The 16,915-nt window shown below is 47.6% G+C and overlaps 1 protein-coding gene across 2 annotated transcripts in view; it reads right to left on the reverse strand.

Annotated features, from left to right (window-relative positions):
- Positions 1 to 12,595, reverse strand: part of CWH43 (cell wall biogenesis 43 C-terminal homolog) — a 37,338-nt gene extending 24,743 nt beyond the window's left edge. For both annotated transcript variants that reach the window (XM_087816793.1, XM_087816792.1), the window contains exons 1-6: positions 12,553 to 12,595; positions 10,640 to 10,831; positions 8,368 to 8,488; positions 7,843 to 7,997; positions 5,194 to 5,395; positions 1,246 to 1,334 (exon numbers count right to left, since the gene is read on the reverse strand). In XM_087816793.1, coding sequence (XP_087672919.1) covers positions 1,246 to 1,334; positions 5,194 to 5,395; positions 7,843 to 7,997; positions 8,368 to 8,488; positions 10,640 to 10,831; positions 12,553 to 12,595 — 802 coding nt within the window. The remainder of the gene's footprint in view (positions 1 to 1,245; positions 1,335 to 5,193; positions 5,396 to 7,842; positions 7,998 to 8,367; positions 8,489 to 10,639; positions 10,832 to 12,552) is intronic.
- Positions 12,596 to 16,915: the final 4,320 nt, after the last annotated feature.

Here is a 16,915-nt window from a genome sequence, read left to right on the forward strand (position 1 = left end):
GATAGGGCCTTACTTACCTGGGGAAATAAATATAAGCATGACACTAAGCTCACAGCTTTTCTGTTCTCTAACTAACAGTTGTTATGTCTGCGGACCTCAGTTTTCCCATGTTTAAAATGAAGCTGTTAATTACCTGCCCCATGAGCATTTTGCTTCTGTTCCAGGAGGAAAGGCATGATATAAATGCTTCGCAGACTTTTCATGTATTTCATGTTCCTTTTCCCAGATTAAGAAGCTATATATGCTCATTACAAACTCAGCATTAGCGAAGGTATCTGGCCCTTTTCTTGAGGAATCTCAGAGGCATCCCTCTGATGAGAAGAAAGGTTACGCCAGTATTCACACAAACTTCCTCAGACCCCACGGAAAACACCCAAGCGAGTAAAACAGCTCACCGCGGCTGCACCGCGGCGCTCACACAGCTCAGGAGCAGGAGGCCCGGCCGCCCCCGCTAACGGAGCAGCCTGTCTGGATTTCACGGACACCTCCACGCGAGGTGATGGTGCTTGGGGGGACACAAGTTTACTTATTGCGTCGTTCAACCCACATCTGTTCCGGATGCACACAGGCCCGCATGGCCACACAGCACCCAGCACAGCACTCCCACTCACCCGCTCGATCAGCACGTGGAAGGGTCTCTCTCCTCACAGACAGCAAATACAGTATCTGCTCTGTCACACAGTGGGGGGTTTATTAACACTGAACCGGGCTCTAACCATTTCTGCTTTTGAAGGGAAGGGCGAGGAGTGGCCTAACTCAGCATAGAAGAGCAAGCAGAATGCTCCTGAGCGTGACGGCCCCACTGATATCCTGTGATCCTAACGGGAGGGGACGATCCCGGCTCTGGATAAGCCAACACGGCCCCAAAGCGGGGCAGAGGGGTGAGGAACGAAACTGATGCGTGTAAAAGAGAGCGGGAAACTGAGCTTCATTAAGGGGTCCCAAAGGGGGGCGTCCTGAAAGCCAGAGGCAAGGAGTGTCCGAGAGGGAGGCGGTCTGGCAACGGCGATGGGCAGCCCTCCATCTCCTGAGAGCTTCTGCAAATCGCAAGGCACCTGACACGTGTGTCTTAGAGAAGTCGTTTGGGAGACGGGGGAGGTCGAGCGGCTGCATCTGGTCATAGCAGCCCACTGGGCAACAGCACATGCGAGTACGGCCGCCTCGGTCATCTGCTCCGTCTAGGTGCACGTGCTCGCAAGCGACTTGGACAAGCACGTTGCCGCACTTGCGGGTGAGCCCACATACCTGTTACCCACCACATTAAACTGGTGCCCGGGAACCACGAACAAGCTGGAAGCATCAATCCGCTCACAAAAGCCAGCAGAACTGCACCTCTGTAAAAAAAAAAAAAAAAAAAAGGACATGCCATAAGACAGCTGACATTATTAATATTTCATTGTCCCATACATAAAAAAAGAAATGTATCTCCTACCTCTAGGTACACCCAAGAGATAATATGAGTGTGAAATAACCAATGAGATATTGAGAGCCCACGGGAGCCCATATTCTATACACTCAGAACACTGAGGTAATAGCAGCTCTGACTAGGAATAAATGAGATCTGTAGTCTATATGCTCAATAAAGTAATTGCGTTTTCTCATATTATTAAGTTATAGTCCATACTGGCATGCGACTCATTTTAAATGACTCTGCCGGAGATGAAAATAAAAAGTCATTGGGAATAGTTCCTGTTTTGTTTGCCTCTTTTCTCTCTTTCCTCTGCTTCAGTATAGCCTCCGCCTTCCTGGGACCTGTGTCAATTGGATAATTGATAGTTATGTGTTTTTAAAACAACCACACACTATTTCATTCTTTTGCTTCTTTAGCAAAAACTTGTAAGAGGAGGAAAAAAGAATTTAACTAAACTTGCGTGGGGAAACCAAGCAGCAATAACAGCTGTAATACAAATATAAGCTAAAAAACATAGCACTTACTACCTAGCAGGCACTGCTTACAGGTTTTTTGTTTAATTACATTAGCTCATTTAATCCTCGTGAGGCTGTAAGGGAAGTGCTATATCAGGCCCATTTTGCAGAGGGGAACACTGGCAGAAAGAGCACTTAAGTGACGAAGGCCATACATTGCAGTGTGCCCAGGACTAAGGATCTTTTCAAAAAGGCGCCCAGCCCGCACACAGAACTGTCGCAGGTTTGATGCCTGGTCAAGGGCAGGTACTTGTGTTGAGGGTTCATCCCCTGGCCCTGGTTGGGTGTGTGCGGGAGGAAACCTATCTATGTGTCTCTCTCACATCGATGTTTCCCTCTCCCTCTCTCTTTTTCCCCCTCGCTCTATCTAAAAGCAATGGGAAAATATCCTTGGGAGGAGAGGGGAAATGGAATAACAAAAAAAAGGAACTCTGGCTCTGGAGTGATGCCCCCTCACCCACTGCTGCTCTCTTGCCTGTGCCCACATCTTAAGGTTAAGGATAATCCTGGGTCCACAGAAGACCAGATGTGACAAAGGGCCATGGAGGACACCGCTGATCTTTTTCTATCCCCAATGCAACAAGAAATGTTTGTGAGGACCTACTATGTGCCAGGCTCTCTGCTAGGGGCTAGGGACAGACACATCCGTGAACAAAGCTCCCTTTCCTCCATAGGGCTCATGTTCCAGTGTGAGGAGGAGGACAGATAATAAACACAATTAACCAATAGTGCAGGATATCAAAGCTGGAAAGCGCTACAGAGAGTAAGAGTAAGATTAAGCGGGTCACGAGCCCGGGGTGGACTGATGGGAAGTGGGAACATGTGGCTAAGACACAGTCTGTCCTGCTCCCTCATCACCCCCGGGTCTGTGTCTAAGCGATCCTTCAGCTTCCCCAAGTCTCTCTAGCGCCCCTGAGCCTCTCTCTCGCCTCCTCTCATTTCTCACATCTCTATCCCATCAAAGCTTACCTCTGACCCATCCCCTTAAGTCAAATCCAGTGAACTTTCTAAAGAAACTCCTACTATGGTGGTCATGGGAGATGGTACAACATTTCTCAAACAGGGGTTCTGAGAAATGCCAGTTTTATGAGATGTGAATAGGTGCTCTAAAGAAGGAATGCCATGTTCCAATAAGTTTAAGGAACTCCCAAGAGTCTCTGACATGCGCATGTGCCTCGTGAAGCACAAAGAAAGGAATATGAGATGTGATATTTCCTCAAACTATTTGATCTGGATGTTTTTCCTCTCAGGGTACCTACTGACATCTCAAGAAATCCGCGTTCCACAGAACACAGTTTGGGAATGCTGCTCTCTGAGTTATGCCTCCATCTTCAATGTCTTGCCCCAACATACAGAATTACAAAATGTCTCAAAAGAAACCTGTCATTGTACAGTGAGAAAACAGGGCCAGGGATGTCAGGTCACTGGTCCAAAGTCAGGTGAGCTGCTGGCCAACCAGGACTCCGGCCTGCACGCCTGGCCTCGGGCTGCTGGGCCAGCTCTCTTTTTGCTCTTTCACACAACTCATGCTTGGTTCACAGGGAACTTTGGAGTTGTAGTTTTATATGTGAGAATAAACTCCTCTCTTCCCCTCTCCTCCTCTGTGCCTTTCTTCCTTTCTCTCTTCCTCCCAGACATGCTAGAGCATCCAGGATTAAAGAGATACAGAGTCTGAATGAGACAGCATATGTAAAATTCCTGCTCAGTGCCCAACACAGAGCAAGTCATAAATATTAGTTTCTTTTCTCATTCCCTGACCTCAGGAGCATGGTGTCTAGAAAGGAAGGAAGACATCAAAAACTCTTTATTCAAAAAAATTGTAATACAGAGTAATAATAAGAGATATGTGGGAGTGGAGATTCAAGAGAGTAAGTGGCATAAAGGAATCCTTGGGAGAATCAGAGATTTCACTGAGGAAATGCTTGAGCTGGGTTTTGAAGGGTAAGAGCTTGCCAGGATATCAAGGCAGGGAAAGCAGCCCAGACAGAGGAACAAGCACATACACTGAGATGGAGGGCTGGGGCATCTGGTATTTCCAAGGAACTGAAAGTGATATCAGCTCAGGTGAAGCCAGGTAGGGAGCATTTGTCAAAGTAAGGGGAGGGGGTACAGATCCTGTCTCATGTGACCTGATATGGGGGGGCATCTGAAAGGTTTAAAGCAAAGGAGTGATGGAATCAGATTTGCATTTTAGAGAACTCACTCTGGGGCAGTGTGGAGAAGGCCACGCTGAAGAGGGACCATTAGAAGACAATAGCAATAGCATGGATGAAAGACGGTGAGGACTCCACTAAGGCAGACTGGGTTGCAGACAGGGAGGAAGGGTAGATTCTTCCAGAGAAGTAGTAGAACTGACTGAACTTAATGACCAACTAGGTGCAGAAAATGAGGAAGACTCGGAATCCCAGGATGACTTGGCAGAGTGGACCAAGGAAGAACATGTTGGGGGACTGGGAACTACTGAGTCCAGATGTGGACATGCTGAGCTTGAGACGCCTGTGGGATATGCCCAGATGTTTGCTGGGGACAGTTTTTTACATGTATCCAAATCTGGGAATTTCAGCACTTTAAGAGAAAACAGGTATCTGAAGCAGATGTTTTCAAAGTCCCTCCAATCTTTTAACATGAATGGCGAGGACTCACCACTGGAGAAAAGAGGTGTCAGGAAGAGCAGAGAGAGGGTAATGAGGACTGAGCACAGGGACCAGCACTTGAATTCAAGGCTGCTGGATCCTTGGGTACCCCATGGTTGGAGCAAGTCCCAAAATACCAGAGGATGCAGAGATCTCCCATGGCTTCCGTCCTTTGCAGAAAATCAAGATCTATGTCCAGCCTGCCAACCCAGTCCCTCATCAGGGCATCTGGTCCCATCCTACCAAGTGCCCATTACTGTAACAGGGCGCGTGGGGGAAAGTTTCTAGAGAAAATGGCCGGGGAGTGCCCTGCCTTCCTTGCCACTGAGCATGGTCTTCTATGCAGGGATTCCTGAGCCTCAGGATGCCCATGCAGGAGCTCCCAGAACCTCTCGCTTAGCTGTGCACAGTCCTCAGCTCTCCCTCATTCACCCTGTAGCAATCCTTCAGCCAACACCCTTCTGGCTCCTCCATCTCCAGAGAACACAATGAGTTCATGCAACGTTCCTAATGTCTAAAGAAAATAGAATTGGAAATGTGGCAGAGATCCAGCTGCTCAACAAAGAAGGTATTTCCTCCTTCAACCATAACAGCCTATTTCCAAACCCAAACTCACCCAAAAACCCAAACTCACCCAAATGGGTTTGGATCTGGCCCTGAGTGGGGATGCCCACTCACTGCCCATCTGGAAACAAGAGAGACTTCTCCGAAAATCCAGTGGGTGAGGAACACAAGACTGCCAAAGGCAGCCCCTGCCAACAACCAGTGAGGCCTACAGGCCATCCCCTTAGCTGCCTCGCCGGTCTTTTTTCCCTCCGGTTTACTGCAGTCACCACCTAGAATAGAAAATGGAAAAGGGTCGGTTACGTGGAAATGTAGCCTCTATATTTAAGAGACTTTCAGCGAGTAAGAAATGGTACCTGGCTTCCAGGCGCGTAATTAGAAGGGGATGAGACAAACTGCCACAACACAAAGAGGAATCTGCTGAGAGCTAGAAGGGGGGAGAGGTTATTTTAGGCAGGCTAGGTCAGGGAGGGCTTAGGGAGAACAAAGCATCTTGAAATGTGACAAGTGAAAATGCCGAAAGTTAGTTACTTCACGTGCAGTTAACAGTAGGAGCAAATCTAGATGTAGGAAAAGTGAATGGTATGTTCAGGGAACAAAGGAGTGGAATGTTTCCAGTACGCTAGGCAACTCTCCCCAAAGAGCAGGGCTCTCATCTGACCCTGTACCCAGAGTAATGACAGTCACTGACAGAGCAGTGACCATGTGCTAAGCCCTGTTCCGAGCCCTCTTTCTGAGCTCATTTAATCTTCACAACAACTTTATAGAGTTGACTCGATTACTAATCCCGCTTTACAGATTAGAAAGCTGAAGCCTACAAAGAGAGAAAGTGACTGGCCCAAGAACAGCTAGTAAAGAGAAACTGGGATGGGAACCTGGGCTATCCGCTCCAGTGCCTGTGTACTTAACTAGACTATAGTTCAGGGACTGTTTAACCAAGAGGTCTCAGCTCATTGCATAAATGACTTACCAAGCAAAAATGTAATAAGTGGAGCACTTGCTGGCAGGAGAATTTCAGGCAGGAACAGAGAGCCTGCTGGGCAGACACTTTATGACACTGTGAAGCTCTCTGCAGGACAGAGAGATTCCTCAGGGGCTACTTTAGGCGCTGGCAGCCCCATTTCACAAGAAGAATGCCATTCTGCCAGAAAAGGAGTCTGGAAGGAGGAGCAGAGCTGGAAGCTCTGGGGATGAGGGAGAGGGTGGTGAAGACAGAGGGAGGTCAAGGCCTGGAGCCCAGGCAGACAGTCTTTGGAGGAGAAAGATACCTAAGCTAAATTTGCTGAGTAATATGCTACGTATTATGGTGGGTGACCCTTGCCCCAGGACCCAGCAAATATTTGATAAAACTACAAAAAATGCTTGGTATGATCAGATAGCCTGGAGAAGCTGGTGAGGAGTCTGGAGTTTTGTAAATGTGAGCATAGGGGAGAAAGCAGGAAGGGACCGACAACTGGGTCATGTGAACTGAAAACAGAGGCAAGAAAGAAGAAAATGGCCCGGCTGGCGTGGCTCAGTGGTTAAGCATCGACCTACGAACCAGGAGATTGTGGTTCGATTCCCAGTCAGGGCACATGCCCGGGTTCTGGTCTCCATTCCCAGCTGGGGGTGTGCAGGAGGCAGCCGATCAATGACTCTCTCATCATTGATGTTTCTATCTCTCTCTCTCCCCTTCTCCCTTCTCTCTGAAATCAATAAAGACATATTTAAAAAAAGAAAGAAAGAAGAAAACGCAGGTCAGGAAAGGTAAAGGACACCTTGAAGCTCAGGTCCTTATCAGGCTGTATCTGTGAAATTTGCTGCTTGTGTTTCCACCTTTAGATGTTAGTGTTTTATAAAATATAAAACACGCATTAGGGCTCTAAACCAAGTCCTGAATGTTCTAACTAATATTACTGTCACTTGACCAATTCACTTGCATGATGTTCTCCTATTCTCACTACCCCAGCTCATGCCAGAATTGGGGCCAAACGGGGATTACACAAGCACTCTGTTCATGGTGAGCCAAAATCCTCTAAACTTCCATGAATCTGTGAGATTTCGCCTTGTATTTACAAAAGAACAGTGACTCATTCAGAGTTACACAAAAAGCCAGGGGCAAATTAATTAGAACTTGGTAACACTTCTCCCTTCTTTTCAGAAGGGTGTCCAGTTAGCCTAGAAAGCACACATCCAAGTTGGATGTATGTCCATCCTGGAGAAAGTCGGTTCCAGAGAGAGGCAGGTGATTTGAACGGTGGTGTGAATATGCAAGATTTCCTTTCTTTTCAAGTTTCAGGTTGAGAGTTTTATTATCTTCGGACTCCTGGAAATAAAAAGCCCAGGTAGTTCCCTTGGCCCTGGCTCACAAATAACTTTCCATTGGGTGAAAGAGATGCTGGGGTCAGAGGAGGAGGGATGAAGGATCCCATCCTGTCCAGAGGGGGGGAGAAGTGCAGGGCTGACAACCAGCTGGGGGCACGGCCTGGTCTCTCCCTCTCCACGGCCATGCGAGCCAGAGGCGGCTTTCTACTGTCACCTGCTGCGTCGCAAGGAAAAGGCGCCCTCCGCTTAGGCAACAGTCCACGGACTGCACCGGTTACATTTCAGAGGGAGAAAAAGTTGAAAGAGAGAAACAGCGCAGAAGGACCATTTTTATCTTTCCAAGATGTTACATTTAGTTCAGAAATATAAACTATGCAAGAGAGGAAATCCCTAAATGGACTGGGCACACACGTACCTGTGGAAATGCGATCAAGGGTGGCTATGGCACTCAACGTCAGTATCACTCTGTTGGACACCTGATAGCTCCAGACTGGGTTTAGTGAAGTGTACCATATGCGGAGAGCAAGAAGAAGAATCTGCCCTAAAATGAATCCCCAGATTCTGAGGTACCTGTAAGTGCAAAAGTATTTTTAAAGGCTTTTTATGTGGTTTCAATGAGCTGCATCCATCATGAATTTCAGACTTCCATAGAATGAGTATATGAAATATTCTGCTTGGTAATTTGCAGTAATATACATGACTTGGCCTTTATCTAGCCCATAACCTAGGCAACTTGTCAAAATTCCTTCATTCTCAAGACATTATTAAGACTGGTGGCAGGTATTCATGCCCTGATTTTGTGAAAAGGGGGAAAAAAGAGACTTCTATGAGGCCAGATGGGAGGTAAATACTATAACCTGGAACTCCTGGTCCCAACTTCCCCTTTGGTAACTGATCACTACACTTATTTATCTCTAGGTGCACAGGATATGAACCATACCTTTGCAAACCGCTTCCTGTCCACCATGTCACAGCTTGCACTATCAGCGAGGAAGACACGCCAAGCGCCAGGATCACTAGCCGGAGTTCGGCATTTGGAGCCTGGAAGGAGGCTATGCTGCCTACAAACAAATTACAGAGAGTTAAATGTTCCTGGCAAATCATGCATTGGTACTCAACCCTCTGCCTTTCATAACTGTTGTGTCTGATCCCATTTTTATACTCAGAAAGAGAGAGTTAATGTAAAATTGTGGGTGTATAAAATCTTTTTTTAAAATTATCATTCATATCATAAAATTCACCATGTTGAAGTGTACAATTTCATGGTTTTAAATATATTCACAAAGATGTGTTACTATTACCACTAACTCCAGAATAATTTCATCATCCCAAGAAGAAACCCATACCTGTTAGCAATCACTCCCTTTTCTTCCACCCCAGGCCCCAGCCCCTTCCTGTCCATATACATTTTTCCTATTTTTGAAATTTCATATAAATGAATCATATAATATGTAGTTTTCTGTAATTGGCTTCTTTCGCTAAGCATGATATCTTCAAGGTCTATCCATGTTGTAGCATGTTACCAGGACATCATTCCTTTTCACGGCTGAATCATATTTCATTGCATGGATGTATAGCATTTTGTTTATCCATTCATCAACTGATGACCATCTGGGTTTTCTCCACTTTTAGGCTATTATAAATAACGCTAATATGAACATTCGTTTTCATTTTTCTTGGTATACATCAAGGAGTGGAGTTGGTGGGTCATATGATTACATTTTTATGAACTGCCAAACTGTTTTCCAAAGCAGCAGCATCATTTTACATTCCCAGCAGCAATGTGTGAGTATTGCCAACACTAGTTATTGTCTATCTTTTTTATTACAGCAATTCTAGTGGGTCAAAATCTTTAAGGTAAAAAATAAGCAAAATCAATAGGAGTATGAACTAGTTTAATAGTTAACATCACAGTAATTAGCTTAAAATATCTGAGGTGCCAGAGGTAAGAGAGCACATAACACTCAGCTCTTCTCTGTAGTTACGTAAGAATACCTTAGGACTCTTTAATGAAATTGTTTCATTTCCTTAAGAAGCATCTGAAGGGAGTTTTAGGGCAAATCATGGCCTACTTCAGCCTCTATTTAGCAGCCACAAAGCTCACTGATTACCTGGAAGAGTATCTGGCAGAAGCCAGCTCCTCGCCCTCAACTCTGCATCACTACTACACTCTCTCAAATATAATTCTACCCAAGGTGATGAGTTTCATGGAGGAAGGAGGCGAAAGGGGAGTAACAGAAAGCATCCCAAATACCACAGCCACCCAAAAAGTATTTAATATCACATCTCTGATAGCTGCCAGAAGCTCCTGGGCCAGAACTGGACTTGATAAAAAACTGTCCCAGCAACTGCTCAGACGGTGGCTTTGTAGGAAAGGCACATGGAGCAAAGACAACGAAATAGTGCCAGTAATTCCTGGCCGGGCGTGGCTCAGCGGTTGAGCATCCACCTAGGATCCAGGAGCTCGGGGTTCGATTCCCAGTCAGGGCACATGCCTGGGTTGTGGGCTAGCAGCCGATCAATGACTCTCTCATTGTTGATGTTTCTATCTCTCTCTCTCTCTCCCTCTCCTTTCCTTTCTCTGAAATCAATAAAGATATGTTTTTTTTTTAAAAAAAAAAGTGCCAGTAATGAGATCACTCCCAAAAGAGCCAAGCAGGGAGTGATGAGGAAATGAAACTTGCACAGCTTAGGGAATGTAGTCATTAATATTGTAATAACTCTGTCAGGTGTGTGCAAGACTTATGGGGGATCACTCTGTAAGTTAGATAAATGTCTAACCCTATGCTGTACACCTGAAACTAATATAGTATTGAATGTCAACTGTAATTGAAAAATTTTTTGTCATGTATAATATTCATGTTTTTATGCAGTAGCATTTAACAATTTTTAATGGTTTCTGAGTTTTGTGTCATATTTGGGGGGAAAAAGAAATACCATATATTCAAGAGTTGACCTGTTTACCAGGGCTTCTTTCCCCTCTTCATTTCAGTGATTTTTAGGCTTTTCTAAACTGATGGAAAAGTTAGAAATGTAAAATAATTGGCTTTCGGTCTAGTCTTCCAATTTTACTAAAACTCTTCTAAGGTAATAGTAAGAGAAAGAGAAATCTTTTTTTTCTTTTAATTCAATCGTTTAGCATTTAAAGACCAGGCTACATATTTGCAGTTGATTTTTAACTAGAAAAATCAAGGAATACTTTCAAATCTCACCAACAGTAACTATCCGCAGCAGGGTGAGCATCCACTTTTTGTTAACCAACTTCCAGAAAGAAGGAATTGTTAGGAATATCGGAGAAAGGTACGCTAGGCCAAAAACTTCAAGCCCGGTGAGTTCCAGTGTTTGCAGAGGAAAGTAGTAGATCATTGGAGGCAGGCCATGCCAGAGGGACCAAGAAACGTATCCTAGGAGAAAAAGATTTTTCAGAGAAAGGCCAAGTGTAACTTGGGCATCGTTGGGAACAGTAACCCCCCCTCCACTACCACGGCTCTGGCGGCTGCCCCTCCAGCTCCGCCTCAGCTGGGTTCCCGTCGGAGAACCGCTCCCTGCACCTGGGCGCCCCGGGGGAGAGCGGATCCTGGTGGCCCTGAGTCCCCGGTGGCCCTGAGTCCCTGGTGGCCCTGAGTCCCCGGGCATCATCCCCCTGCTGGTTCCTTTAAACACCCCTACCGGTCATTAAAAACCATTACAACCTTCCTTAAAACCTCTTCATTTGTAACATCTTGTTGAATCTGGTTTCCTGCCAGCCCCTTGACTGGCAACACTTCCTTACCTAAGCTGACTTCTAGAAGGAGAAACAGGAAAACCGACGGGAGCAACCAGCAGACTCCTTCCCCTGCAGGCCCCAGGCAAAGGCCGCTGGGTTGGTCAACATTTTCTCCAGCGTGGACTATTTTAAACCCAACCCTTAGGAGACAGGCATATGCGGTAGTGAAACACCCAGACCTGAAGGCAGCTTCACCTCTGCCACCCACTGGGAAATGACCGACAATAAAGCTAAAAAGGCTGCCCTGCTCGGCTCTGCGCTAGGGCTTTACGCGGATCCTTCTCTTACTGCTCAGCCAACCCCTGTCCTAGGAGACGGACATTATTTCTGCTCCTCTCTTACAAATGCAAAAGCAACACGTCTCCTAAGACTCAGAAAGTTAAGTAATTGTCTAAGGTCACAAAAGCAGCAAAGGCAGAGTGAACTTAAACCCAAGCAGTCTAGCTCCAAACGCAGCTTTCTAACCACTGAGTGCATTAACCTTCTCCGAGTTACGCCTCGGCCTCCTTTCTTAACCAGCAAACGGCGCCTTTACTACCCACCTTGGAGCTGTTCAGAGCTAATGAGATCAAGTGCGAGGCGTACCCAGCACCCTCGCTACCTACTGCCAGTCGCTTTCCAGACTGAGCCAGGAAAATGGGCCCTCGGAGCATTACCAGCTCCCAGAAAATCAAGTTCCCAGGGAGGCGCCCCTCCCCAGCCAGGGGGACGCTCGTTCCGTAATGAAGAGCAGCCTCCCGACTTACCCAGGAATTCCGGTTTTAATCATACAACTCAACAGGATTACACCAACACTTGTTCTTGGGACTCTGTAAAAGCTGCTAAGCGCGCACGCGGGACCCGAGTTCTATGCTTTTCGCCCAATGACCGAATGTGTAGCCTCCGCCACCGAGGCCACTCGTGCGGGGCCGACACGCGCCGCAGCAGCTACGGCCCCGCGCGCTCACCCACAGCCGCCGGAGGAAGCGGGTGCCCCCTTTCTTCTGAACTGTATTAAGTTAGACAATTCAGAGCGGGGGGCTCCGTGGAGCGGGCGGTACCAGCCAGGCGAGTTCAGGGCCGACCCGCGGGGAGCCCGCGCTCCGTCGGAGGCGACCCCAGGGTGGCGTGGGAACTCGGAGGCGCCGGCTCCGCAGGCGCCTCCCTGGGTCCTTGGCTTCGGAGCCTCAGTCTAGGTCTTTCCTTTTTTCTTTTCTCCCCTGCGCTAGCAGAAGTTCCCAGGGGACGATAAGCATCTCTGCTCCGGGCACTGAGAGCGCCTTTCTTCCTCGCGGGGCTCCGCCAGCCTCCGAGCGCCGCGGCTTCGGCGGGGCCGGGGGAGCGGGCGCCCGCGAGCGCGCAGGGGCGGCCTCGGCTTACCCAGGAGGGTCTCCAGCAGGATCTCGGTCCACAGGGAGCGCATGGCCGCGGCGCGGAGCGGCGCTTTCCAGGAAAGCAGCAGGGCGGGCGGGCCCCGCCGCCGCACGCTGCGCCCCCGCCCGCCGCCCGCCGCCCGCCGCCCGCCGCCGCGTCCTCTGGGGCCCTCGTACGCGCCCCACGTCCCCTCGCCGAGTCCGCCGCCGCCCTCAGGCCCGGGTGGCGAGCTCAGACTTGGGTGGGGCGGCAGCCTCCGCCCTGCCACACCCAGACCAGCCCGCCCGGCCTGGCGCCGCCCGTGCGCGCTCCGCTCCGCTCCGCTGCCACCGCCGCGGGCGCCTCGCGTCCCCGTGCCGCCTTCGCTGCGCCGCTTCAGCCAAAGCCGGGCGCCACAGCCAAAGCGACTATACACTGCAGGGGACATGCGTCCGAGCGTGGGGACCTGGGGGACCCCGCCGCGGGGCAAAAGCCGGGTTGTCGGGCGGGCTCCCAGAGCAACCCCGCGGTGGAGCGCTGCCAGCGCGCAGGAGGCGGGAGAGCGCCGCCGGGACGCGCGGTGCCCTGGTTCAAGCGCGGCCCGCAGGGCGAGCAGAAGGCGGCGGGAAAGGCTGGGGACTCGCTGGGACCGCCGGGAGCTTCTGGCGACCAGGTGTGACCAGGCCTTGGGTGCTCGGGGGGCGCTCGGGAGGCGGGCGGCCCCGGCTCCCCGCACCTGCCTGCGCTGCTCCGTTTCCGCTTGCGGAGCGAACAGATTGCTCTCCGGAAAGGCGATCGAAGCGTCTAGCGGCCGCAGGATTTTCGGTGGCCTTTGCAGGCGTCGCACCACTTGCTCCGGGAGAGCGAACAGGTGCGAGGGGAGACCGCCCGCGTGGACGCCGCGCGCCGGGCCCCGAGTGGCCGCGGCCGAGGGGGGGCGCGCTCCGCCCCGCGGCCCCGCCCGCTCGCCGGCTCCCCCCCGCTGCTACCGCTCCCCAGAAGGTCGTCGTTGTTTTTTAGAACCCTCTCAGAGCATTTTGATTTTTTTCGCTTTAAATATGGAATGGGGGTAGTTCATCATTAATCACGTCTGAAAAGTTTGCTCTGAAACTAAAGGATAAGTTGCCTAAAAGTGTAAGAATCACGTAAGGGTAATTATTGCTCCGAGTCCAGTTTGAGGAGAGTTCCACACAATTACTTCCTAGTACTTCGTCACAGGATAAAGTTATGGGTCGATCAATGGAATGAATTGACAGCCCCCAACAAACCCTATCTTTAAGACCAAGTGATTTTCAACGAGCTTCCCAAGACAATTTTGCGGGTAAAAGGATAATCTTTTCGGCTAACTGTTCTTGGACAACTTAACATCCACATGAAAAGGAATGAAGCAGGACCCCCTACCTGGCATCATGTGCAAAAATTAACTCAAAATGCATCGAAGACCTAAATATGAGAGTCAAAACTATAAAACCCATAGAAGAAAACATAGGAGTAAATGTGCATGAGCTTCAGTTAGGCAATGGATTCTGAGATACAACATTAAAAGCACAAATAACAGAAGAAATAACAGGTAAGTTGAACTTCAAATTAAAAGGTTTTGTGCTTCACATGGACAGACAATAGCTCCAGGAAGGCCTGGGGAGGGGTGGGAGCAGGTGGAGGGGGTCAGTGGGCGGGAAAAGCGGACATCTGTAATATTTTCAACAACAAAGGTAAGTTAAAAAAGCTTTTGTGCTTCAAAGGACACTCTCAAGAAAGTGAAAAGACAATGCACAGAATGGGAGAAAATATTTTTAAATCATACATCTGGTAAGAAACTGGTATCCAGAATATGCAAATACACACACAATTACAGCTCAATCATTAAGTGACAAATAACCCAATTTAAAGATGAACAAAAGATTTGATAGACTTTTCTCCTAAGAACATACATATGTAGCCAGTAAGCACAGGGAAATATATTCAATATCATATCATTAGGGAAATGCAAATCAAAACACAGTGATACCCGGCCGGCGGTGTTGCTCAGGGGTTGAGCATCGACCCATGGACCAGAAGGTCAGGGTTCAATTCCCCGTCAGGGCACATGCCTGGGTTGCCGGCTGGATCCCCAGTAGAGGGTGTGCAGGAGGCAGCCAATCAATGATTCTCTCATCATCGACGTTTCTATCTCTCTCTACCTCTCCCTTCCTCTCTCTGAAATCAATAAAAATATAAATATCTTGAAAAGCCACACACACACAATGAGATACCACTTCAGACTCACTAAGATGGCTATCGTAAAAAAACTCAGATAATAGCAAGCGTTGGCAGGGATGTGCAGAAAGTGGAACCGGCCAACATTGCTGGGAATGTAAAATGCTGTGGCTACTTTGGAAAGCAGTATGGCAGTTTCTCAAATGATGAAAAGAGTTACCATATGACCTGACAATTGTACCCATAGGTATACACAACCCCAAAGAAATGAAAACATACATAATGTGTGCACAAATTTTCTTAGAAGTATTATTTGTAATAGCCCAAAAGTGGAAACAACCCAAATGTGCAACAGCTGATAGATGGGATAAGGAAAATGTGTTGTCCACTTATGAGAATATTATTCAGCAATAAAAGGAATGAAGTACTGACATGGGCCACAGCATGGATGAACCTTGCAAACAATGTGCCTTGTGAAAGACGCCAGGCACAAAATGAATTGCATATTGTGTGATTCCATGAATGTGAAATGTCCTGAATAGGCAAATTCGTAATGACTGAGAGTGCGTTAGTGGTTGCTTAGGGCTCGGGGGACGAGTGGTGAAAGAAAGGGAATTAATAGGCATGTCGTTTCTTTCAAGGGGGAATGAAAATCTAAAATTAGATGGTAGCAATGGTTCCACGACCCTGTGAATATACTTAAGAAACATTGCATTGCTCATGTTAAATTATATGGTGTATGAATTATATCTCAATATGGCAGTTTAAAAATGCAACTCATTCTAGTTATATTTTGTAAAAATATTTTGGCTGGGTCCTAGTCATTTAGTATCAGGCGTTTTTGGATGTATGAAGGACTTCAGTGACTAAAGCACGACACACTGCCTTTCCTTCCGCTTGCCCACATAGGTTTATTCTCCGTGCACCTATATAAAAAGCATCCCTTGCATTGCTGTGCGCGCCTAGTAGCTGCTCTGTGAAGTTTGTCCGTTTCAAAGCTAAGTGCTGGGAAAGGCTTTGCTCCTGCTGAGGAGGCAGCGGGTTTTCTCTTCCACTCAGAGCTCAATTTTTAGTCTTAGTATTTTATTTCCCTTCTTTTTTCCAGTTAGATCACAGCTAACTTCAAGGGAATCTGGAAAAACTCAAGTCCAGCTGTGAGCCCAGAAAGGAAAGAAGCTAAGTTGTGCTGAGCAGATGTCTTTGCTTTAAAAACCCACTTTAGCCCTGGCCAATGTGGCTCAGTTGGTTGGGGTGTCATCCATATATGGAAAGGTTGAGGGCTCGATCCCTGGTCGGGGCATGTACGAAAGGCAACCAATCAATCTCTCTCTCTCTCCCCTCCCCTCCTTTTCCTCCCTCTAAAATCGATAAGCATATCCTCCCATGATGATTTTTAAAAAAACACCTACTTTATACATAGAGTCATTCTGAGGTCTAAGTAGTAAATCAAGTAGGGAGGCATTCAGCACATCGCCTATGGTGTTCACAAGTATTCAGTAAACTGTGACCTGCGTTATCATCTGTAGACCCTCATAATGTTCGGCTTTGTGCCAAGCATATGGTAGGAAAGTACATGTTCAGCAATTACATCAATAGCCTCTCCATCCTGAGATATTTTAAGGGCGTTCTCTAGGCTTTCTCCAATTCACTGATTCTTCACCCCCCCAACTGCAGAGACAAGAATGGTGCTCAGCATGCCAGGGGGAGTTTCATCAGAGGTCTTTTTCTTCCTCCTACAGAGGGATAGTAGTGTTTGCAATAATTTTTTTTTTTATTTTATTTACCATTGTGTCCCTCAGTGGCACATCGTGGGAAAATTTATCATGATCCCTGACCCTTTCCTATGGAGTTTGTTAAGTTAGAATTATTGTCCCGATAGCTCGTTAATTACGAAGTTGCTTTTAATTTCATTGTCAGATATCATCACTCAAATAAAATATCCATTTGAACTCTTATCTTGCTCTCCATTGAATTTCATTGCTATTTAACCACTGGTATAATTTTTACTCATTCCACACAGGATTATGAGCGACTGTATAACTGATAACAGCATCATTCAGCTCGGCCTGCTCTGTGAATGTATCCATTATACATAAATTACTGCTGCTACCTCGATTTTCATATTTACAATCTGCCTGGCTTTTATTTAATTTCAAAGGCCATGGTCTTCTCATTGTTGTCAGGATCTCTTTTT

The sequence above is a fragment of the Miniopterus natalensis genome, chromosome 1, assembly GCF_054644295.1.
Source record: "Miniopterus natalensis isolate mMinNat1 chromosome 1, mMinNat1.hap1, whole genome shotgun sequence".
Taxonomy (NCBI): domain Eukaryota; kingdom Metazoa; phylum Chordata; class Mammalia; order Chiroptera; family Miniopteridae; genus Miniopterus; species Miniopterus natalensis.